The sequence below is a fragment of the Pantherophis guttatus genome, chromosome 3 (assembly GCF_059756535.1).
Source record: "Pantherophis guttatus breed Tessera chromosome 3, ASM5975653v1, whole genome shotgun sequence".
Taxonomy (NCBI): Eukaryota; Metazoa; Chordata; class Lepidosauria; order Squamata; family Colubridae; genus Pantherophis; species Pantherophis guttatus.
In genome coordinates, this window is record NC_142065.1 from 12,396,636 (window position 1) to 12,422,542 (window position 25,907).

The following is a 25,907-nucleotide window of genomic DNA, read 5'->3' on the forward strand; positions in this document are numbered from 1 at the left end:
AGCTTTTTTTCAGTGAAGCGATCTTCCCCCCCGCTCCCTCCAACTCTCAGCTGTGAAGCTTTTTCTCAGCCCTAATGGGGCGCTAGCGAGTGAAGCGATCTCCGTGGTTTGCTTGCTTTTCTCATTGCTTCTCTCTCCAAAGATCAGCTGTGCTTTAGAAGCTTTTTTTCAGTGAAGCGATCTTCCCCCCGCTCCCTCCGACTCTCAGCTGTGAAGCTTTTTCTCAGCCCTAATGGGGCGCTAGCAAGTGAAGCGATCTCCGTGGTTTGCTTGCTTTTCTCGTTGCTTCTCTCTCCAAAGATCAGCTGTGCTTTAGAAGCTTTTTTTCAGTGAAGCGATCTTCCCCCCGCTCCCTCCGACTCTCAGCTGTGAAGCTTTTTCTCAGCCCTAATGGGGCGCTAGCGAGTGAAGCGATCTCCATGGTTTGCTTGCTTTTCTCGTTGCTTCTTTCTCCAAAGATCAGCTGTGCTTTAGAAGTTGTTTTTTTATCCCCAAGCAGGGGATAATAACCAGCAAACTAATGTGCTGAAGCTGACCAGACTAAGGACGCTAGCCAGATGAATACCTGATAGGCAGATTTCCCCCCACCCCCATTTTCCTCCCCAAAAACTAAGCTGCGTCTTATACTCAGGTGTGTCTTATACTCCGAAAAATACGGTACTCTGCATACACACACACACAAACAGATGCTCACTTGACAAATCCCAGGGCTAAATTTTGTCACACCAACCCGAATTCCCAGACAAAGCCTGAGCTCAATTTTTAGCCCTACACTGAAAACTGATCAATACTTTTGGCGCAAGTAAAACAGAATTGGATATAATCAACTCTTGTCTTGTTTCCTTCTAATGTGATTTTCTACCATATTAACAGCTGTTACGATAGCCTGCCTTTGTGAGCAGATATAATTCAAAATCAGAATGCAGCTGAATTAGATTAATTTTCTCTTGCCTGCTCAACGCTCCATTCTCTATTAATATTGTGTCTTCATTTCATTACCCCAAAGGATTATACAACCATGTTTCATAGCCTGTAATAAGATGATACAGACACGGCCAGAGTTGCTGGCACAAAGAGAGGTGATATCTAGACTTTCTCCAAGGATCCATGTCCAAAATTAATTATGCCAACATATTTCATTGCCCAAATAAGGAATGGAGGTAAGACTAGATGTTTGCATGCAGAAGGCTCAGATTGACCATCGTGATCTTAGTGTTTGGGAGAAAGTTTTGGATCTGGAATTGGGGATATGACAGCTTAGTAAGATTATGGCACACAACTACAGGTAGTCCTCGACTTACAACAGTTCATTTAGTGACCGTTCAAAGTTACCACAGAAGTGAAAAAAGTGATTTATGACCGTTTTTAAATACTCACAGCTTCTGGAGGGGGAAAAGACCTGATGGATTAGGCCCCCAGCCTCTCTCCCTAGATATCTAATTGTCTCCATTACTGAGAATCACCCATTTTATTGACTAGTTGCTGACCTGATGACAAAAATGTTGCACTCTGACACCTCTACCTTAATAGCATCTTCCGTAACAGTCCAGCAACTCTCTGGATTATTTTCCCGTATTTCAACCAGAAATCAAGACAAAGATCTCTGTTGGCCGAATCACTCGGTTTATTTCCTTATTTTATCAAACTGGGGACTCTTGGAGAATATTTCAGGGATGGTTAAGAAACTTTTGAGGAGTGGTGCAGTAGCCTAGAAGTGGAGCTCTCACCTCACAATCAGGAGGCTGTGAGTTCGATCCTAGGTAGAGGCAGATATTTCTTTCTCTGGGCACATGGAGAATACAGTATATCTGCTGAACAAAACTCCGCACTGGCAACAGGAAAGGCATCTGGTCATTAAAAGACTCTGCTTGCTCCATTCAGTTGCCCAGACTCCACCCCACAAGGGATTATGGGATCATTAAAAGATGATGATGATGATGGTTAAGAGACTTTTGACATGGGGTTACAACCTGTATCTTGGGCTCCTAAAAGAACCAGCACAAAGCTCCAGAAAATATCCCAATTTATTGGGTAACCTCGTATTAGATGGTTATGCACTAACAGGCAGCCTTCAACAATAACATCCCAGATCTTGCACTACCTTGGAATAATAACACCTTTCAACTTCTGAATAAGTGTCCGAGTGCACTGTTGGCTGCTTGCATGCCCATCAGCAAGAAAGCAGGTGCAATAAAAACACAGCGTTTACAGCTGCTGACTTGGCATGCGGGGAAGCGGGAAAGAGGGAGAATGCTTAACGAAATGAAATCTCTGCATGAAATTATTCCGCTTAGGGTTGCATTATTTTAAAGAGCCTTGGTAGTACAAGGGCTTAAGGCACCCTGTTATTAAGCTGCTTAAGACCAGCTGCCTGCAATTACTGCAGGGTTCGAATCTCGCCAAGGCTCAAGGTTGACTCAGCCTTCCATCCTTTCTAAGGTAGGTGAAATGAGGACCCAGTTTGTGGGGGCAATAAGCTGACTTTGTATAAATATACAAAAGGATGAAGGCTATTGCTGAGCACATTGTAAGCCGCCCTGAGTCTTCGGAGAAGGGCGGCATATAAATCAAATTAAAAAAAAAAACTCAACTCATCTCTGCTCCATCTCCCCCCACCTTCACCTTCTATTGCTACCCATCGTTCGCTAGCCAGCAGAAAGATACCTAAGTGATGATCTTGGCTGATCCTAATTTATTTATTTATTTTAAAATCCACCCTGGGTGGGAGGCTTAAATAAAACTTAAAAAACCAAGAATTTCAGGACAAGAGGAAAAAAGATGTGGAGACTGTAGAAAGAGTGCAGAGAAGAGCAACAAAGATGATTAGGGGACTGGAGGCTAAACTATATGCAGAACGGTTGCAGGAACTGGGTATGTCTAATTTAATGAAAAGAAGGACTGGGAGTTATATGATAGCACTGTTCCAATATCTCAGGGGCTGCCACAAAGAAGGAGTCAAGCTATTCTCCAAAGCACCTGAGGGCAGGACAAGAAGCAGTGGGTGGAAGCTAATCAAGTAGAGAAGCAACTTAGAACTAAGGAGAAATTTCCTGACTGTGGAACAATTTGTCTCCAGAAGTTGTGAATGCTCCAACACTGGAAGTTTTTAAGAAGATGTTGGATAACCTTTTGTCTGAAGTGGTGTAGGGTTTCCTGCCTAAGTAGGGGGTTGGACCAGAAGACCTCCAAGGTCCCTTCCAACTCTTCTCTTCTCTTCTCTTCTCTTCTCTTCTCTTCTCTTCTCTTCTCTTCTCTTCTCTTCTCTTCTCTTCTCTTCTCTTCTCTTCTCTTCTCTTCTCTTCTCTTCTCTTCTCTTCTCTTCTCTTCTCTTCTCCTCTCCTCTCCTCTCCTCTCCTCTCCTCTCCTCTCCTCTCCTCTTCTCTTCTCTTCTCTTCTCTTCTCTTCCCTTCCCTTCCCTTCCCTTCCCTTCCCTTCCCTTCTATTCTATTCCATGTCAAAACCTAGCATCACAATCCGCACCTCCTTTTTCACAATGCCCTCTTTCCCTCAAGATAATATTTCTCAAAGCCTCCCCCCCGCCTCCCAATAATAGTTCATTCTTCAGGCCAAGTCTTCTTTCCTTCCTTCCTTCTCAAGAATCTATATACCGTGATGGACTTCTGTTGTCCTAGGGAATGATCAATAATCACCCACACTGTTATAGCCCGTTTAATTGTGTAGCTGAACTTAGAAAATAACATGAGGCGCTGAGCAATTCCGAGACGAAAACCTTCCAAGAGAAACACAGCAAGCCTTTAACATGCCCCCGCCTTCTTTCAACTACAATTTCAAGTACAATAAACTAGGTTTATTGAGGTCTTAATTAAGGCCTGCTTTCCTGGCCTTGTATCCTCAGCTTGCTTGTGTTTATAGCAAGTAAGTTATATGGGGACAAAATGGACTCTTTCTCTCTGGGTGGGTGGGTTTAAAAAAAAAAAAAGGAAATTAAAATCGTTCTTGTCCTGGGCAGCCTGTAGCCATTTCTTCATCGCCAGGGAAGCTGAGGTATGTGATGCTGAAGCCATCTTGATAGACAGCTGCGTTGTCGCAATTAAGGCTTGCTGTTTCTGGCTACTTCTACCCAGAGGAGAAGACATCTTGATAGGCTCCACGTGAGCCAGTTCACTTAGAAGGATAAACTGTTATGCCAAGACTTTGCTCGTGCCCGTTGCCATCCTGCTGTGAACATCTGGTTGTCATTTTCTCTCCACAAAGCTTGCTCCTGGCAATGGTGGAGGAAGAAGGCTGACTTTCCCTGCTGTCACCGTTCAGAAACTGAAGAATGGAAGAAGCCGATTGCAATATGGAAAGCATAAGCGTTGCAGCGAATGTGTCGCAGAGGCGGAGGAAGCAGATAGGAGCATCTTTTAGGATACCTGATGAGCACCTCCCTGGCCTTCAAATAGATTACTAGTTCACATAAAAGAGGTTAAGGGCAATTCAAAAAATTCAATTTTTTTTTACTACCGGTTCTGTGGGTGTGGCTTGGTGGGTGTGGCAGGGTAAGTATACTGCAAAGTCTCCGTTCCCACCCCACTCCAGGGGAAGGATACTGCAAAATCTCCATTCCCACCCCACTCCAGGAGAAGGATACTGCAAAATCCCCATTCCCTCCCCACTCCTGGGGGAAGGATACTGCAAAAACTCCATTCCCACCCCACTCCAGGAGAAGGATACTGCAAAATCTCCATTCCCACCCCACTCCAGGGGAAGGATACTGCAAAATCCCCATTCCCTCCCCACTCCTGGGGGAAGGATATTGCAAAATCTCCATTCCCTCCCCATTCCAGGGGAAGGATACTGCAAAATCTCCATTCCCACCCCACTCCAGGGGAAGGATACTGCAAAATCCCCATTCCCTCCCCACTCCTGGGGGAAGGATACTGCAAAAACTCCATTCCCACCCCACTCCAGGGGAAGGATACTGCAAAATCTCCATTCCCACCCCACTCTGGGGCCAGCCAGAGGTGGTATTTGCCGGTTCTCCGAACAACTCAAAATTTCCACTACCGGTTCTCCAGAACCTGTCAGAACCTGTTGGATTTCACCCCTGGTTAAGGGTAGTATTCGTCCTCTTTATTTTAGATAACAAGAGCCAAGGATATGTCTAGTCTAGCGAAGAGAAAGACTAGGGGAGTATGCCAATATTTTAGGGGGGAGGAGAAGTGGAGGGGGGTTCAACCTATTCCCCAAAGCACCTGCAGGCAGGACAATAAGCAATGGATGGAAAGTAATCAAGGAGAGAAGGAAGCTAGAACTAAGAAGAAATTTCCTGTCAATGAGAACAATTAATCAGTGGAACAGCTTGCCCCCAGTAGTTATAGGTGCTCCATCAATGGAGGTTTTTAAGAAGAGATTGGACAACCATTTGTCTGAAATAGAATAGAGGTTCCTGCTCAAGCAGGAGGTTGGATTAGAAGACCTCTAAGGTCCCTTCCAGCTCCATTAAGGAATAACTTCACCAGAGGCCCCAGGTTCTAAGTAAACTGTGAAATCCTCTTTTTTTGCTGTAGCCATTAAGTGAATCACTAGTCGTTAATGAATCGTGAAACCATTAAGCAAATCCAGGTTCCCCCATTAACTTTGCTTGTTGGAAATTGGGTAGGAAGGTTGCAAATATTGATCGCGTGGCCCTAGGAAGCCTTAGGGTTGGTTGCCAAATGGCCAAATCCAATCATGTGACCATGAGGACACTGTGACAGACGTAAGTGCAAGGATCAGTCAGAAGTCACTTTTTTCAGTGCCACTGTCACTAAAAATGATCATAAATCGAGGACTACTTGGAATGCACTGGAATATAGCAGCTAGAAAAGGGGCTTCCTAAAAATATAGATAATCTTGTTCCTTGTTTTGTGAAATACTGTACATCCTAAAACTGTAGCAGAAGGAGCATTAAACACGATATGCTTCCATTCAAGTGATTAAAATTGCCTGCTTTTCATCAGTTTTCATTTTGATGATTTTTTTTCCTCTCTCTCTCTCTCTCTCTTGTGCATCTGTCTTAAATAGCAGGCTCTTTTACATCAACACTGAATAGGCACAATAGCTTTTCCATAAGCATGCTGGTAGGTGGAGGTGGCAAATTTTGAGCATATTATTTAAAAGACAAAATCTCTGTTAGTGAGACTAGCTTTACACAACCCATCAAGAACTAATGGAGAAGATAAACTGTAGGTGGTGTGATCTTCTGTCAAATTCACTTTATTCTACATTCACACAACCTGCTTGACCAAGACAGAGAGAACTCTAGAGGGTGCGTTCAAGCAGCCGGCTAAGCTTGCCTGGTGTTGGTGTTGCTTGCTGATTTCTACTCATCTAATGCTTATTAAAGATACAAATGTACAATATTTTTCAGCTCTGCATGCAACACAAGCTGAATAGAGGTCACCCTCTCCTACAAAGGTGACATCTATAATCCCAAAGGTGCTTTATCAAGAGGCAGCTGGACTTTCTGTGTTTTCTTTGAAGATGTTTCACTTCTCATCCAAGAAGCTTCTTCAGCTCTGAAGACTTCAACATCTTCAAAGAAAAACCAGAAAGTCCAGCTGTCTCTTGAAAAAGCACCTTTGGGACAACCATGACTTGGATGCCTGAGAATCTCCATAGACATTTTGCATCACACTTACATCTACATCTTCTCTATATGAATGTAGATTTATATTATGGGAATGGGCATGCTGTCCAACAGTAAAGGTTTCACTTTTCTGCTCATATCCGACTCTGGGGGACAATGCTTATCTCCGTTTCTTAGCCAAAGGAGCCAGCGTTGTCTGAAGATGCTTCCATGGTCATGTGGCCAGCATGACTATACACTGAGGCCCATGGAATGCTGTTACCTTCTCACTGTAGTGGTACCTATTTATCTACTTGCATACACATGCTTTTGAACTGCTAGGTGGACAGGAGCTGGAGCAAGAAACGGGAGCTCACCCCTTTAAGCGGTGCTTGGGTCTCGAACCTATATAAGTCTAAATGCTATTGCTATTCAAAAGGTTACTAAATGAATAGCTGTTAGTCAGGGACTATCTGTATTTCAAAGATCTGTATTAATCTAAAAGTGAAGGCTCTCCTTCAGCTGCGTAGAGTAATAGAGAAAAACATTTTACCTTTTCAACACCATTGCTATTAATATGAAATGTTTATCTTACTTGAATGTTCCCCTCTCCATACTGCAAAGGGTTAACAGACTAATTCTATCTTTAAATGCTAATACTAAACGATGGTCTATGGCTAAGTTAATTAGTGGAACCAGTCTGGGTTTAATTATTCCACTTGACCTGGTACAGCTTTATACAATAATTCTTTTAGAGAGGCAAGTGGGATTGGTTGTGATTTATGAAAAGAAAACTTAAAACCATTTCGAGAGGCGCAAGTACTCTCTCTAACTTGAAATTGGATGAGTATTATGCTTTCTACTGAGATAGAAAGCCTCCTAAGTAGCTGGTGGGAGGGAGCAGATTTAAATTGTCAAGAATATGTTTAAACCTGGAGAGCTTTCCAGTTGCATGCTTAGCATCTTTCCTCCCATTCAAGCAGGATTTTATTTATTGAATAATAGCAAAAAGCAGCCATCTGAAGAAGAAGGTGAAGGGATTTTTAGAAATAAATTTGGCATAAACTATAGCATCCAGATTTGGTTGGGAAATCGCTTAAATTCCTTCTTGGTAATCCATGAACTAACCAAGGGAGCTTGCATTAATGGAGGGATAGAATCAAGATCACGTCAAGTGTTAATACCATTTTATAATGCTCAGGAAAGACCACACTTGGAATATTGCATCCAGTTTTGGTCACCGTAATGTAAAAAAGATGTTAAGTCTCTAGAAAGGGTACAGAGAAGAGCAACAAAGATTAGGGGGCTGGATAAGGGGACTGGAGGCTAAAACATATAAAGATTGGTTGCTGGAGTTTGGTATGTCCAAAGCACCTGAAGGCAGGAGAAGAAGCAATGGACAGAAACTAATCAAGGAGAGAAGCAACCTAGAACTAAGGAGAAATTTCCTGACAGTGAGAACAATCAACCATTGGAACAGCTTGCCTCCAGAAGTTGTGGATGCTCCAATACTGGAAGTTTTAAAGAAGATATTGGACAACCATTTAACTGAAATGGTATAGGGCTTCCTGCCTGGGCAGAGGATTGGACTATTATAAGACCTCCAAGATCCCTTCCAACTCTGTTATTCTGTTCTTAGCTGGCTTTGTAAAGCATGCTAAGTTACAAAAAAGGTAGCCAAGATTAAACTAATCAAATTTATCATGTTTTCTTATGGCAGGTATGGGTGGTTCTTGCTTAACAACTAGCCACTTAATTTGGCAGCCCCAAAAGCTACTTAGTCCCAAAGTTACAACTGGCCCATAGCACCCCCACAATCACTGCCAAAGTCATAAAATGAACCTCACAGTCATAAAGTGAAACCCCTCCTTTTTTTTTTTTGCGATGGGCCAGTTTTGCTGGAAACCAGAAGTCAAACTGGTTTCATCAAAACTATTGTAACCATGGACCCTGCAAATGGCTGTAAATATGTCCCAGATGACAGGCACCCAACATAGTCATATGAGCACAGGTGTGGGGATCGAGAAACCTGATCATAGGAACTTTGGAATAGAACCGTAAGTCATCTCAAAATGCTTTTTCCTTTCCTTTCCTTTCCTTTCCTTTCCTTTCCTTTCCTTTCCTTTCCTTTCCTTTCCTTTCCTTTCCTTTCCTTTCCTTTTTCCTTTCCTTTCCTTTCCTTTTTCCTTTCCTTTCCTTTCCTTTCCTTTGCTCTCCTTTCCTTTCTTTTCCTTTCCTTTTTATTTATTTATTTTGTAAATCTTCATTGGATGATGGATATGTGTTTATATCAAGCATGTTTAATCTCAGTTACGGATGACTGACCCACATCCTCTGCTGGTGATGATGAATGATGATGATGAACACGATGGCAAAGTACAAATTACAGATAGTCCTCACCTTACAAGTGACCACAGTTACAACAGACCCAAAAAAGGGGGAGGAGAGTTTTCTGCTGTGCACCTGCCCTGTGAAAAGTCAACCCCACCCCCAAAATTTACTTCAACCCTCCCAACTGATTTTTTAAAAATTAGTTTTGTTGTTTTGTTTTTAACCTGTGGTCAGCTGCCCAGAGTGAGATGGCTGGCCACGGGCAGCCATGCAAATCAAATTTATAACAAAGAAACATTGGGCCACCAAGTTAGCTGCTGCAAGAAGATTGCATAGGCTGACCAGAAACAGCGTGACAATGACAAAGTAGCAACAATGATGCATTGGGAGATTTGCAGAAAATGCCATTTGACTGAAATATGTTTGAATATTAATAGCTCTGGTTGGTATTTAGCGGGGGCCTCCATCAAATTCTATTGCTCAGAAAAGAAACAATTGAATGTCCCAGTAGCTGTTTGGAACTATGAGCTCGTATGCGGCGCTTCTGTACATGCGCAGAATGTCCATGATAACCTCCGGGTGGGTGGGTGGACCCTCCCGCCGCCCCCACTACCGGTTCGCCTGAACTGGGACGAACCGGTAGAAACCCACCACTGGAATGTCCCATAAAGAAAAATAAAGATATTGTTTCCTGATTGCTTATTTGTAACCTATGACTATCATTAAGTGTTGTACCTTATAATACTTGATGAATGTATCTTTTATTTTATGTACACTCAGAGCTTATGCACCAAGACAAATTCCTTGTGTGTTGTGTCTAATCACACTTGCCTAATAAAAATTCTATTCTATTCTATTCTATTCTATTCTATTCTATTCTATTCTATTCTATTCTATTCTATTCTATTCTATTCTATTCTATTCTATTCTATTCTATTCTATTCTAAAGAGGATGACACACTTCATAAATAAAATAAAATAATAAAATAAAATAAAATAATAAAATAAAATAATAATAAAATAATAAAACAAAACAAAACAAAACATTTAAAGGGACGATTCAGTGGACCACTACATCTTTTTCTGCCATCTGTGTTTCTATGTCCTATGTCGTGTTATAAATTTTAGGTCCTGCCTCGTTACAAACACTACTGCTTATAATTTAATTCCATTAGATCTGATCTTCGTGGTCCAGGTTGGAAAAAAGTGAGGGAAGGACATGAGACATCTTAATTTTTTAAAGCTGCTTTTGTCTTCTTCCCGTCCATCCTTTCTTATCAGGGCTTTAATTCTTCCTGTCTGTGTATTATCATAATTAATTCACTTGAAGCCACAGAATCCATTCCCAACACTATTAACCTGGGTTAATAAAAGAAAACCTTTGGCTAATAAGTGACATTACTTGTTACAATAACATGCTATTAAAGGTTATGTCAGCATATAATGGCAATATCCAAATGAAATAAGATGACATTGTTTCTACATGTTCCATAGTAACATTGAATTTCAAGTTTATAGTGAAATCTTAGGACAGCAAAATTCAGTTTAGCGTTAATCAGCTGTTTTCTTTGCTAGGAAAGCTTGCTATGGAAATGGATACATTTCCTAGTGGAATAATTTCAATAATTTGATTATGTTAGTTGTTGTCTCTGGCCATATTAACATCGAAAACCTTTGTATTTATATTTTTATTGCTCGGGCTTGCAGAGTTAAATGCTACCATGGCTAATATACCACAATAATTGCTGCTCTTAGAGGTTTTCAGTTCATCATAAACAATTAATGTTGAACTTCTTGTGCCTTCAGCTAAGGTCAGTATGTAAGTTAGAAATAAGAGGAAATGGCATCGAAGAAGGGGGAAAAAAATGACTGTGAAAGAGAATTCAAAGATTATAGGATATTTTATATTTTCCTTCTGAGATTGGAAAGAATAAATATAGCATTAATAACATATTTTCCCATTTACAACAGTTTTGTAAGCTGTTTGAAATTCTGTTGGTTGTCAGGAACAAAGGATCAGGACTATACATTGTTGTGGCCCATACGCGGCCTGTGCGGCTGGTGGCTGATTCGGACAGTGAGGAGGCTGGTGTGATACTGCGCCAGCTGCCTGTGCAGCTGGCACTCGAGTCGGACAATGAGGCTGGAGAAGATGTGGTGCCAGAGGCAGGGATTCAGCCAGAAGCTCCCTTAAGTGAAGAGGACGTAGAGGAGGAGCCTCTTCTCAATGAACGGGCGCGCAGAGCTGCCAAAAAGCAGGAGTGGCTCCTCAGGAGGAGGTCTCCTTGAGAATAAGGCTTGGGGCTAATTGGCCACTCCATTAGCCTATTTAAGGAGGAACGCCGACTGAAGCAATTTACAGGGAACAACCGTTCACTCTCCTTCGTGCCTTGATCTTAGTTATCTGCAAATTGCTTCTGGGCTTTCTGCCAACCATAGTAAGATTAAGATTATTTATTCTTTGGATTTTTGTAGGCTGTTAAGAAAGTTCATTAACAGCCTTTGTTTGTAAAAAAAAAGAAAAGAAAGAAAACTGACTTTATTTTAGTAAACTAAGGTTTGTACAGACTTTGTGTGTGCTGCGTTCTTTGGGATCCGTAGTTGGGGCAGAACATACATTAAGTTGCAGTTCAAAGAGTTATACATAAGAATGTAATCAACTAAAACTCCTTATTAAATTGGTGTCATATAAGGGTCAATGGAATTTCAAAGGGAGTTGGACATGGACCATTGTAGCAACCTAATTACTCTAAGATGATGATGTGTTTAAGTCCACCACCAGCTGTGCCTGCTCCTCTCCTACAAGGATAACCTGAAACTTTTCATCATTCGGGGCTGAATCTGTTGAATTCACCGTTTCCTTGAGTCTTCATGAGATGGAAAGTCAAAAAAGTCACAATGGCAACTGCAACCATGAAATCAGTGCCTTGTCTTTTGCATATAAAATGTGGTTGGACTCACACAGTCAAGGTGCCCTCATGATTTTTTTTTTAAAAAAACCCTTTGATTTCCCAATAGATCCAGAAGTTGGAAAATAGTTCTGCCATTTTTCTTTCCCTAGACGCTCACAATTTATTCCCTTCCATGGTTTGCAATAGAAAAAGAGAAAGAAATATGACTAGCGTTCCTTCTTCTGAAAAAAATCATCCCGCTAGATTAGACCAATGGCTACTGACCAGTGACAGTGCTGTTTGCTTAGTGACTGTGGTCTTTGCTTTATGACTGTTGGATTCACTTAATGACCAGTGCAAAAAAAGGGAGTAAAAACATATCCAGTCACATGATGACTTGCTTTAAGACCATCACAACCTATGACCATTATTGACAGGCTCAATTACAATAGTAAGTCAAGGAATACCTGTACACTATGGTTTGGCACCAAGTTATCTACATGATATTTTTTGTTTGAGAGAATTTGAGAGAAGCAGTGATGGTTCCTCACCTTGAGGAGAACCAAGGAGCCAAGATATGATGGCCCCTTGGATTGGCTCCCATTGTTTATTAGATCAGTTGCCTCCTGAAACTAGGTGAAGACAGAGCTTTTTCACAGGTGTTTGGGACATGATGGATTGTTTCTGAATTATTTGATTTATTTTTAATTGATTAATTAAAAACAAATCAAATAATTCAAAAATACATAATTAAGATAATTATCTACAATTACAATAGATAATTAATTAATTAATATAATTTATAGGCTGCCTAACTCAACAACTTTGGGCAGCTTACAATTTAAAGCTAGTATATTTATGTAAGCCACCTAGAATCATTGAGAGTGAGTGGGTAACCATATAAATTCTGATAGATAGATACTGTAGATAGATAGATAGATAGATAGATAGATGATTGATAGATAGATAGATAGATAGATTTAGATAGATAGATAGATTTAGATAGATAGATGATAGATAGATAGATGATAGATAGATAGATAGATGATAGATAGATAAATAGATAGATAGATGATTGATAGATAGATAGATAGATAGATTTAGATAGATAGATGATAGATAGATAGATAGATGATAGATAGATAGATAGATAGATAGATCATAGATAGATAGATAGATAGATGTAAAAATAATTCTAAACCAAAAATACATATCATGGGTGGCCTGAAGGCAAGATATTGGATAACCCTCCCCAAACCCATCCAACAGGGGGCACAACCATGACCTTGCTCCTCAAAGAATAGGTAGATCTTTAATAGCTTCCTGAATGTCATCAGCATGGGAGTCATCTGGATCTCTTGTGATCTCTTTATCATTGGGAATGCTTCAGTTCTTTGATTTATTAATTGAAATGTGAGGTGTCCGTTTAGGAATTTGTACACCAAGTGTCTACTCTGGTTTTCTTCTGATAAGCTATCAGAAGCTGTATTAGAGAGATTGGAACAAATTTGGTTGAACAGCTCCCATTTGGCCTAATTGTAAGGCACCATGGAAACTGTAGTCCAAAATCCAAGGGGGAATATATGTGGCCCATCCTTTAGAAAAACATTTTTCGCTTGCTCACGTAAGGATCTTTGTATTGTTTTCAGACAAATACTTTTTTTAAAAAAAAAAATCTAATTTCTTAAATCGTAATAGAAAGTGTTTCAATGTTCTGCATGTATTTAAATTCTGCTTTTAGCTATTACACTTTATTGTTATTTCGTCATCTGGGGCACATCATTTAATTGTTGCCCTGCGTGGAGATGTGTAATAGATGTGTAATCTATTGCAGATCTGGAAGTATTTCTTTTTCATTTGGGGATTACAAATGTTTATGGATTATTATTATTACTACTATTCCTGTTATTTCTGTATCGTCCCGGAATTGCCTTTTTTTAATTGAATGGTTAGAAATATTGCCTACATAAACAAATGAGGAAAATGCCACTCCTCCAATTTTTTTAGAAGTTCATTAACAAAATATTAGCATCTCCCTCCATTGGGCTCCAAATTAAACCCGGCATATAAATTTGTAATAAAGGTCTATATTTAGGATTAAACATTATAAAGATGGTCCTCTTTATATCATTGAATCCAGAAAAGCCACCAGATGTTGGACAGAAAATCTTTGACTTACAACTACAATCAGGACCAGAATTTTTTCATTGCTAAACAAGGGGGTTATTAAGGGAGTTGTGCCCAATTTTACAACCTTTTTGCCACAGTTGTAAAAATCACTGCAGTTGTTAAATTAATTACATGGTCATTAAGCAAGTCCAGCTTCCCCCATTGACTTTGCTTTTTGGAAGCCAACTGAGAAGGTGGCAAATGGTGATCGCATGAGTCTGGAACAGAGTTAGTTTGGAGTCAGGCATTGCTAAACTGTTAATAAAATTAAATAATTAAAATAAATTACTGGGATGGTGGACAGTATTATTTATTTTTACCTTTGTCACTCTCTCAAACCTGGCTCTGTGTTTCGCTAGTCAATCCACATAATACATTCTTCAGGCAGACAGGCAGACAGATTAACAGAGTTGGAAGGGACCTCATAGGTCATCTAGTCCAACCCCCCACCCAAAGAGGAGACCCTACACCATTTCTGACAAATGGCAGTCTAATCTTTTCTTGAAAGTCTCAAGTGATGAAGCTCCCACAACTTCCGAAGGCAACTTCTGTTCCATTGGTTGATTATTCTCACTGTCACAAAGTTTCTCCTTATTTCTAGGTTGAATCTCTCCTTGGTCAGAATCCATCAGAATCCATTAGGTGAAATTAAAAAATTTCCCCTACTGGTTCTGTGGGCGTGGCTTGTTGGGGGGAAGTCATGTGACTGGGTGGGCATGGCCAACTCAACATCACTCACATCGAGGGGCTCCTCACCGGCCCCTCTCCTCCCAGCCACTCCTTGTCGTGAATGGCAGGAAAATGGGGAGGGAAATATTCCTGCCTACCATCCTTCCCTCAGTCTATGCTGAGATTGAGGAATGGATGACAGGCAGGAAAATCCCCTTCCCCATTTTCCTGCCTTTCACAAAACAGGCTCCATTTCAGGGCCAAGGAGGGGTAATTACTACCGGTTCGGCGAACTGATGCCCATAATTCCTAGAGGTTCGCCCGAACCGGTCCGAACCGGTAGGATTTCACCCCTGGTTTCCATCCATTATTCCTTGTTTAGCCTTCATGTGCTTTGGAAAATAATTTGACTCCCTCCTCTCTGTGGCAGCCCCTCAAATATTAGAACAATGCTATCATGTCTCCCCTGGTCCTTCTCTTCACTAGACTAGCCATGCCCAGTTCCTGCAACCGTCCTTCATATGCGTTAGTCTCCAGGCCCCTAATCATCTTGGTTGCTCTTCTCTGCACTCTTTCTAGAATCTCAACATCTTTTTTATAGTGTGACCAAAACTGGATGCAGTAATCTAGGTGTGGTCTTACTAAGGCTTTATACAGTGGTATTAGTACCTCACTAAGGCCCTCACTAAGCTTTTATCTTCAAAGATTTTTTTTTTTAATTTGATTTATATGCCGCCCTTCTCCGGAGACTCAGGGCTGCTTACAATGTGCTCAGCAATAGCCTTCATCCTTTTGTATATTTATACAAAGTCAGCTTATTGCCCCCACAACTGGGTCCTCAATTTACCTACCTTAGAAAGGATGGAAGGCTGAGTCAACCTTGAGCCTTGGCGAGATTCGAACCTGCAGTAATTGCAGGCAGCTGATCTTAATAACCAGCTTAATAACCAGCTTAATAACAGGGTGCCTTAGACCACTGTACTACCAAGTGCCTTAGACCACTGTACTACCAAAGATTCCTTAACAGACCTCACCTCTCCTTTGCTCTTTCGGTATTTTCATACAAATGTTTGATTTTTGAACTCGCTTTAAACTTGATTTCTTATTCAGTGTAGCTCGGAATCTTGATATGTGTTTAAATTCTTGCATCCCCGAGTGGAACCCCATATTTTTCTTCCATTAGCTTAGTGAGATTTTGATGTTGTTTTGTTTCTCCTCCAGCTGTTTTTACCCCTGTGTGAGCATGGAGCTTAAAATCAGTCTGTTGCGAAACCATCTCCCTTTAATAATTTTTATGAAGTGGAGTCCAATTATCGTTATCTTCCTTGGGGATCCATTCAATTAAGCACAGCCATGGTAAGTAAATGGTCACAGAGCTGTGTAACTATATTTACATCCGATTAGTGGGAATCAGGTGAGATGGCTTTGAAAACTAGTTGTTTATATACTGCTTTGATCTGTTTTCGCTTTCTTATCTCTAATGTCAGAGATAGTTCGGGTGACTCCTCTTTTTTAAGTCAAAGAAAGAAGAGGCAGAACATTTAAGGAGAAATCTCAAAAGGACTTTATACGCTGAGGCAATATAGAAAGGAGAAAGCTATTAAATATTGAAGAATAATTTCCAGTAGGGCCTCGTTATCTATCTAGCGACAGGTAGAACTCAAGTGACAACTGTATTGGAGCCTGCCCATCATGGGGCTGTAACTCACGACAATCATGAAATGGGACAGTCATATAACGGAACTGATTTCAGGACCTATGTTGTGGCGGTTGTGAAATTTTTATGGTCATAAAACCATACAAACCAGAAACGAATGCTGGTTTTCAGCAAAACCATTGTGAAAGGAAGTTACATGCAAACGACTGTAAATGAGGTTGTTGAGTGTCCAATTTCAATTCTAGGTTGTAAGTAACACCCCTCCCCCGCCAGATAGGTCCATTGGAACTTTGAACAGTCGCTAAATGAATGGAGATACAGGATTACCTGTATCTACCTGGTTTCTGTCTACTAAAAATTTAGGGCATGTCAAATTTTTCAACTTTTCAATTTCCAAACATTAGGGGTGCTCAAAAGTTGTGACATACCTTGGGGATTGTAAAAATATTTTGGTTACTTTAATATAATTTAGACGTGTTTGCTAAGGAACTAGATAAAGATCGTAACTTTTTGCTTGTTTCATTCTATGTAGTAAACCTGGGCAGAGTTGGTGCACTTCGTGTCCTCTCCATCAATAGATCAATGCAATCTATTGATGTCTAGGAAGTGTGCTTTCTTTATTGTGGTGTCTGGAATCTGGAATCATTTCTCCCTAGAGATCCGTGTGATTCCTCTCCCATGCTGATGATATTTCAGATATTCATGTTCGAGACTTTGGGAAAAGTTCAGAGAAGAGCAACTAAGATGATCAAAGGCCTGGAGACTAAACTATATGAAGAAAGGCTACAGGATTTGGGTTTGGCTAGTTCTAAAGAAAAGAAGAATTAGGAGTGCCCTGATAGCAGTATTCCAGTATTTGAGGGGCTGCCACAAAGAAGAGTGGGTCAAGTTATTCTCCAAAGCATCAGAGGGCAGGACAAGAAACGATGGATGGAAACTAAGAAAGAAGCAACCTGGAATTAAGAAGAAAGTTCCTAACAGTGAAGACTATTAACCAGCGGAATAGCTTGCCTACAGAAATCATGAGCGCTCTGGATGTTTTTAAAAGGAGTCTAGACAGTCATTTATCTAAAATGGTATAGGTTCTCCTGCTTAAGCAGGGGGCTGGACTAGAAGATCTCCAAGGTCCCTTCCAGCTCTTCTCTTCTCTTCTCTTCTCTTCTCTTCTCTTCTCTTCTCTTCTCTTCTCTTCTCTTCTCTTCTCTTCTCTTCTCTTTTCTCTAAACAATGGCTGGAAACTGACCAAGGAGAAAAGTAACCTAGGACTAAGCAGAAATTTCCTAACAATGAGAGCCATCAACCAATGGAATAGCTTGCCTTCAGAAGTTGTGGGTGCTCCATCACTGGAGGCTTTTGAAAAAAGACTGGACAACCATCTGTCTGAAATGTTATAGGGTCTCCTGCTGAAGCAGAGGGTTGGACTAGAAGACCTCCAAGGTCCCTTCCAACTCTATTATCCTATGTTCTATATTTTAAATCTTTAAAAATGTGGCTGTTTTTTGTTGTGTCCATTCTGGTTTAAAGTATATATATATATTTTTTTTTTTAATTTGATTTATATGCCGCCCTTCTCCGAAGACTCAGGGCGGCTTACAATGTGCTCAGCAATAGCCTTCATCCTTTTGTATATTTATACAAAGTCAGCTTATTGCCCCCACAAACTGGGTCCTCATTTCACCTACCTTAGAAAGGATGGAAGGCTGAGTCAACCTTGAGCCTTGGCGAGATTCGAACCCTGCAGTAATTGCAGGCAGCTGGTCTTAAGCAGCTTAATAACAGGGTGCCTTAAACCCTAGTACTACCAAGGCTCTTTTATATGAAGTGTGGTTTGGATTTATATTATTATTTTTTTCTCATTGCTTTTGAAGTGCAAGCTGCTCAAACTCATTCTGGAGCCAGAGGGTCTAAAATTAAATAAATGAATCTTGCTTAGTTAAGTGTTCTTCAAGTGGAGTGACTTCATGGCCTTCCTTGCCCTGTGTTATGGCCCGTCAGCGGCCTATGCGGATTGTAGCTGATTCCGACAGCGAGGAGGCTGGTGTGGTGCTGCGCCAGCAACCTGTGCAGCTGGCACCCGAGTCAGACAATGAGGAGGCTGGAGAAGATATGGTGCCAGAGGCGGGGATTCAGCCAGGGCCTTCAGAACCTCCAGAAGCTCCTTTAAGTGAAGAGGACGAAGAGGAGGAGCCTCTTCTTGATGCACAGGCGCGCAGAGCGGCCAAAAGGCAGGAGTGGCTCCTCAGGAGGAGGTCTCCTCGAGAGTAAGGCTTGGGGCTAATTGGCCACTCCCTTAGCCTATTTAAGGAGGAACACCGACTGAAGCAATTTGTAGGGAACAACTTTAGTTCACTCTACTTCTTGTCTGGATTCTCTGCAAATTGCTTCTGGGTTTTCTGCCAACCTTAGTAAGATTGTGATTACTTTATCTTTGGTTTCTTGTAGGCTGTTAAAAAAGTTTATTAACAGCCTTTGTTCTGAAAAAGACTGAGTTATTTTAGTAAATTAAGTTTTGTACAAACTTTGTGTGTGCTGTGTTCTTTGAGATCCGTAGTTGGGGCAGAACATCCTGATATCTTGGCAAATCTTTACATGTAGCCACTGTCATCTGGGTTCATAATCCATGCAATACTGGATCTCATTAGTACTTGAAAGGGAGATAGGAAAAAAATCAAAGCTGTTGACAAAATTGGAATGTCTCATTTTGCAGTGGCAAAATGCATCCGTGTTTTACTTCTTTTTAAGGACTTTTGAAGTTTTTTTTTCCTTAAACCTTCTTAAGCCCATTAGAAATATGTGAATTATAAAACCAGTAATGCATAGATACATGCTGTAAAAAGATTTTTTTTAAAGCTGAATGAATGTAGAATGTAGAATCATTCATTGTAGAATGAATGAGCTGTTAAGGGGGGTACTTCCATAATCTGGAGAAAAAGGATGTTATGCAAAAGTAACTCAACGTAATGAGCTTTGTTGACTGAAAGAAAGAAACTTCGGCAGGCTTTTAAGACTCTGTTGTGCTCCTTAACTACAATCAACAGCATTCCTGGAATCCTTTCATGACTGTTTTGTGACCTGCTCCTCCTCCAAGCGTTGACATCGACCTTGAAAGCCTGAAGATTGCCCTACCCATCGAAAAGAAGCATCGTCTTAACGTAATGCTCTTACATTAGAAGCCAATTACATTGGAAGTGGTGGGGAAAAAAATCTTCCTTTCAGATTAAAAACAAGTGACCCCCCCCTTATAATCTGTGGCTTCTGGTCTCACGGCTATTTATTTTTTTATTTTATGTAGCGTATGGCAGATACAGAGGTCATGCAACAACACTAATAATGCACATTATACATACAAACCCAACTATAAATAAGGCATCAGCAAATATATTTTATTTTATTTATTATTTGTCATATTTCTATGCCGCCCACTCTCCGAGGACTCTGGGTGGCTTACACCAAAGACAGTATACTAAATAGCATATTGCCCCCTAACGATCTGGGTCCTCATTTTACCCACCTCGGAAGGATGGAAGGCTGAGTCAACCTTGAGCCGGTGAGATTTGATCCGCTGATCTGCTAAACTAGCAGTCAGCTGAAGTAACTGCAGTACTGCACTCTAACCACTGCGTCACCTCGGCTATATGTTTTACATATATGTATGTTAAAGATGTGGACAGTATAGTAGATGGGATAAAATATTTAATTAGGGCATGGGTGTCAAACTCAAGGCCTGCGGGCTGGATTTGGCCCATGGGGCTGGCCTGGAAATAGCAAAGGACCGGCCCGCGGTGCCTCAGCCAAAGCGAGGCACAGGGGGGGCTCATGTGCCCCCCCCCACAGTCCATTTTGCCCTGGACAGCCTCCTGCAGAACTCTGGCAGACAAAACAGGGCAACAGGGGACTCATGCACCCCCACACCCCATTTTGGCCAGAAGAGTGCCGCAGGAGGCGTCAGTCCCATCTCCCCCTCTCCTGGCCCACCCGCAGAAGACAACTACAATGCTGATCCCCCCCTTGAAAAAATCCAGTTTGACACCCCTGAATTAAGGTAAAACCAAGATAAAATTGCCATAATATGGTGCCACAAAATCACAATAGGATAGAAGTTGTACTGCAATATCTAAATAAGCTTAACATCTAATTGCTTCTGGTGTGCCTGCGATGAGATCGTCCCAGGTGCCTTGAAATTTCCTGAGGAAACATTGTCGAACTATATGTGTTATTGCTTGTTCTGGGGCACTACAGTCACACTGTGGGCTCTTGGCCATTCCCCACTTAAAGAGCTTGGTCCTAGCTCTGGCAAGGCCTGTCCTGTCCTGATTCTGTTCAGATGGTTCCATATATTTTTCAATGGCAATGGCCATCCTGGAAGTGGTTTTGTTGAAGCTACATGATTTGTTTGGTTATGGTTATTAAAGCTCACCCATTTTGAAGGACTAAAGATAGTGTATTCTAATGAGGTTAGCCCAGTGATGGAGCATGTGTGCATGCATGCATCTGGGCCGCAACCCGAAAGAGGAGCTGCCCAGGGCACATGTGCGTGCCCAAAAATGAACTTCCGGTTTCAGTTACTAAACTTCCGGTTTCAGCCAGCTACTCTTCTGGGTTACTGGTGCGCATGAGCACGTGATGATCAGTTGGGTGGCGCGCATGGTCCCGCAGGAAAACGGAAGACCAGCTCTTCTAGTTTGTGGCACTGCCACATGCAAAAAGGCCAGCTGATTGTTGCGCGCCCATGTGGGCCAGAAACCCAGAAGAGGAACGGGCGATGCCGTGCGTGCCAGGCGACATGGTTCCATGTGCCACTTCCAGCACACATGCCATGAGTTCGGTATCACAGGTTTAACTTATTCTAATCAAGGAGCCCTAGTGGCACAGTGGTTTAAAGTGCAGTACTGCAGACTACCGTATTTTTCAGAGTATAAGACGCACCTACCTTTTTTGGTGAGGAAAAGAAGAAAAAGAAATCTCCCTCTGCTTCTGAGCTATTTTGCCTCGTTGCAGCAAACAGCAAACAGCCTGCTTTACTTTCATTTTTGTTTTCAGCGTAGCTTGATTAGCACAAGGGAAAAAAAAAATCTGCTCCACCAATTTACCTCTTTGCAGCAAGCAGCAGAGCCCTGTGCAAAACAGCTGAGAGCAAATCAGCTGAGAGTTGGGCGGCCAATCCAATCAACTTGTGCTAATTAGGCTGTACTGAAGCTGAAAGGAGCTGTTTTTTCTTGCTGTTTGCTTGCAAGGATGTAACTGCTGCAAGGCAGAGGCCAAAGGGTGGGGTCCAGTGGTGGGCGGGGCTACATTCGGTGTATAAGACGCACCTAAATTTTCACCCTCTTTTAGGCGGGGAAAAGGGGCGTCTTATACTCCGAAAAATACAGTAACTCTGTCCACTGCCAGCAGTTCGATCCTGCCTGCTAAGGGTTGACTCAGCCTTCCATCCTTCTGAAGTCTGTAAAATGAGGACCCAGATGATTGGGGCCCATATGCATATAATACTTCTTCATCGTAAACTGCCCTGAGAGTGCTGTAAAGCTCTATGGGAGAGAATACAAGTCTAAATGCTCTTGCTTTTGCGATTCTAGCCGTTGCTCCAAATAACATTTTAAAGGGAAACTCAAGCCATGGTTGCTGAATTTTGCTAAACCAAAGAAAACAGTTGTTTTGTTGCTCCAAATCTCAGGAGGCAAGAGGTTTTTGGCGCAACAAGGACTATAAAATAACATCCGTGCTAAATAAACTGACACTGGAGAGGAAGCCAATACCATGGCTCCTTTTTTCCAGCTCCTTTTCATCTCCAGCACCTTCGGCCAACTGGTCCAGTCTGAGCCAGCTCTCCTGCCTGAAGGTCAAGTGCAGCTGGAAAAATCTGCCTGACGCAAGTACCTGGCATCCATCTTCCTTGTCACCTCCAAATCTTTTTGACAAGTCACTCACTCTTGGCTGCAGACTTGCTGCCGATATTTCCCTCAAGTTCTCTGAATCTACCAGTGACCATCAGTGCAAACCTGCTTGGAGGCAGCATTTAGGCATCTATCTGTGCCGTAAGGCAGTGCTCGGGGGCCCCAAAGCAGCTCGGAGTGCCTTCAAACCTTGATGCATCCCTCCAAGCAAATATCAGTCTGAGGTGTTTGACTGAATCAAGCAGAGACACTGATGGGAGAAGAGAAAAATGGGAGCGGTGGGCTTTGCCACAACTTGCTAGGCCCCTGTGAAAAAGAGGGACTTTTCAATAAGTTTCTCCACGCACATCAGATTGGGCTCTTCAGATCTATGGCTTTAAAACTTTGAGGCAAGATTCTGGAAATCCTAAAAAAGGAAACTTAATTCACACACACCCCTTTTGTGACATCTGGTTTTAGGACAATGGTGAAATCCAATTTTTTTTACTACCAGTTCTGTGGGCGTGGTTTGGTGGGCATGGCAGGGGAAGGATATTGCAAAATCTCCATTCCCACCCCACTCCAGGGGAAAGATACTGCAAAATCTCCATTCCCCCCCATTCCAGGGGAAGGATACTGCAAAATCTCCATTCCCACCAGGGGTGGGTTCTAAATTTTTTTACTACCGGTTCTGTGAGCGTGGCTTATTTTGTGGGCGTGGCTTGATGGTCATGTGACAATTCTTTTGGATTTAGCAGAGGTACTGGTCTACCAGGCTTTTAACTACTTGCAGAGCTGTACCGGTCTACCCATTTATTTTTGCAGGCACTGGTCTACTCATGTATTTTTGCAGGCACTGATCTACTCATGTATTTTTGCAGGCACTGGTCTACCCATTTATTTTTGCAGGCACCGGTCTACTCATTTGTTTTTGGAGGCACCGGTCTACCACCAAACTGCCTTTTACCACTGATCAGCTGTAGGGCGGCCCTTTGAAGCCCTGCGGCAAGAGTTTAAACATTTTTTTTCCTTATAGCCCATCAGCTGGGACTCAGGAGGCAGCAATATATTGGGGCTGGTGCCAAATAAAAGGTAAGAATAACACAGGGGGTGGGGGTGGGGGGGGTGAGGGGGCGGGGGGCAGAACCATTTCGGTGACATTATATCGTCACCGCTACCGGCTCGGCAGAACCGGGAGGAACCCACCACTGATTCCCACCCCACTCCAAGGGAAGGATATTGAAAAATCTCCATTCCCACCCTATTCCAGAGGAAGGATACTGCAAAATCTCTATTCCCACCCCACTCTGGGGCCAGCCAGAGGTGGTATTTGCTGGTTCTCCGAACTGCTCAAACTTTCCGCTACCGGTTCTCTAGAACCTGTCAGAACCTGTTGGATTTCACCCCTGTTTTAGGATAGGAAAAACAGGACATGCTGATTACAAAAAGGAAAAAAAAATCAGAATGTAACTTTGGTATAGTCAGAAAATGTAAGAAAAATGAGAAGGAGAAAGAGAAATAGAAGAAAGAAGAGAAATGGAGACAGAGAGAAAGGAGAGAAGAGAAGGAGAAGGAAGAAGGGGGTGAGGGAGGGGATGAGGGGAGAGGAGGAGGAGGAATGAAGAAGATGATGAAGAAGAAGAAACACAGCAGTCAAACTGAAATAAAAAAAAACCTATGAGAATTAACAATGCCAAGCCCCATATGAAGTGAGAAGGAAGATATCTTTTTAATTGTGAACATTAGGAAGAACCTTGGAAAACTGCAAGAGGAATTTCCCATCCCTCCTTTATACTGAGTTAATTAAGATGGAAAAGCCTAAGAACATTTTGAACCGTTTTTCCCTAACTTTCTTGCCACCTGGGATTTAATTGCCATTTATGAGATAAACTATTAACGGATACCTCTGATATCTCTTGATTGCTTATTGGGTGAGAGTCCAAGATGGTGGATCAAGTGGCAGAAGGCATCAAAAGGCAAAACAATGACTAGGAGATAGACAGCAGAAGAAAAGGAGGAGGACTGAAGAAATTGTTTTGCATCTATTGCTATTCCTCTAGTAGTAAATTGTTTGCTCCATCATTCTGCAACAGCGAAATACAGTTAAAAATTCACAGATTTAGGTCAGCCGATTATTTCGTTCAGGCTTTACTGCTTGAGTAAAAAGAATAAATACTTAATTGGCAGACAATCCCAATTTAAAAGAGCATATGCAGCGTGCCATATGCTCCTAATCTTCAAATAGATTAGGCTATACTCAGGCTTTTTTGAAGCACTTTAAGCATGTGCTGGACTTTGGGCAGTGAGGATGGGTTGAAGGCCACAGGAGTGCTCCATTATTATCTTTTTTATTTGACCTTTCTCACTTCTTCACTGAAATGAAAACTTAAAGATGATAAAACATGGTAAAGAAAATCAGAAAAGAACAACCACCACAAAAAAAAAATTGCTTAAAGGAAACATTGGAATTTAAAATATCCTTATTTGAGACTACTCTTCAACAAAACACCTTGTGCAGACAGAGTTAATCTACTTTGGAGAGAATAAAAATACAGATAGTCCTCAAGTTAAGACCACAAATAAACCCAAAATGTCTGTTACTAAGCAAGACATTTGTTAAATGAGTTTCTCCCCCTTTGACAAGCTTTCTTGTCACAGTTGTTAAGTGAATCTCTGCAGCTGTTAAGTAAGCAACATGGTTGTTAAGTGAATCTGGCTTCCGCATTGACTTCGCTTGTTGGAAGGTTGCAAAAGGGGATCACATGACCTTGGGACATCTTAACGATCATAAATATCATCCAGTTGCCAAGCCTCCAGATTTTGATCACATGATCACGGGGAGGGCTCCAATGGTCATGTGAAAAATAGCAATAGCAATAGCACTTAGTCTTTTAAACCACTTTACAATGCTTTTTACAGCCCTCTCCAAGCAGTTTACAGAGTCAGCATATTGCCCCCAACAATGTGGGTCCACATTTTACCCACCTCAGAAGGATGGAAGGCTGAGTCAATCTTGAGCCTGGTGAGATTTGAATTGCCAAATTGCAGGCAGCCGGCAGTCAGCAGAAGTAGCCTGCAGTACTGCACTCTAACTACTGCGCCACCGTGGCTCAAAAAAAAAATGATTATAAACCACTTTTTTCAGTGCCGTTGTAATTTCAAACAATCACTAAACAAATGGTTGTAAACCAAGGACTACCTGTAGCTATGAAGTGGGGAGTACCAACTGTTTAATTTGTTTTAATCAAACAAGTTGCTCTCTTACCTCTCGATCGAGTCCTGCTGCCACTGTCACTATATCTCCAGTCTCGCTGTTAATAGTAAACATATTCTGGGATGGACTTTGTGGAGTTTGAGTCACAATGCGGTACCTCACCATCCCATTTGCTGTGGTGGCGTCGTCAGCATCGTTGGCCGTCACTGTCATCACGTAGGTTCCTTCATACAAGGTAGAAATGACAACAGAATCAATCAAATGTTCCACAAGAATGGGATTGATAGAATTCAATTCCTAGAGGCCAGTGGATGAATTTTGTGGGTCATCTTGTCCAGTCTTACTATAGCTGATGCCCTCCAGCATTTTAATTCTCTTCAATTCTAAGATATATGATTATTTATCCATTGATCATACTTGTCATGAGCGGCATGATGGCTTAGTGGTGAAGACACTCACCTCCCATTTGGAAGGTTGAGAGTTCAATCCTAGGTAGCGGCAGGTATTTCTCGCCTAGGGCGCGAAGAAAAATATCTGCTGTGAACTCCAC

General features: G+C 41.8%; 1 protein-coding gene across 4 annotated transcripts in view; it reads right to left on the bottom strand.

Annotated features, from left to right (window-relative positions):
* The window catches only part of CDH4 (cadherin 4), a 1,168,269-nt gene that overhangs the window by 138,775 nt on the left and 1,003,587 nt on the right, over positions 1–25,907 (bottom strand). For all 4 annotated transcript variants that reach the window (XM_087889045.1, XM_087889044.1, XM_087889043.1 and 1 more), the window contains exon 7: positions 25,409–25,581. In XM_087889045.1, coding sequence (XP_087745171.1) covers positions 25,409–25,581 — 173 coding nt within the window. The remainder of the gene's footprint in view (positions 1–25,408; positions 25,582–25,907) is intronic.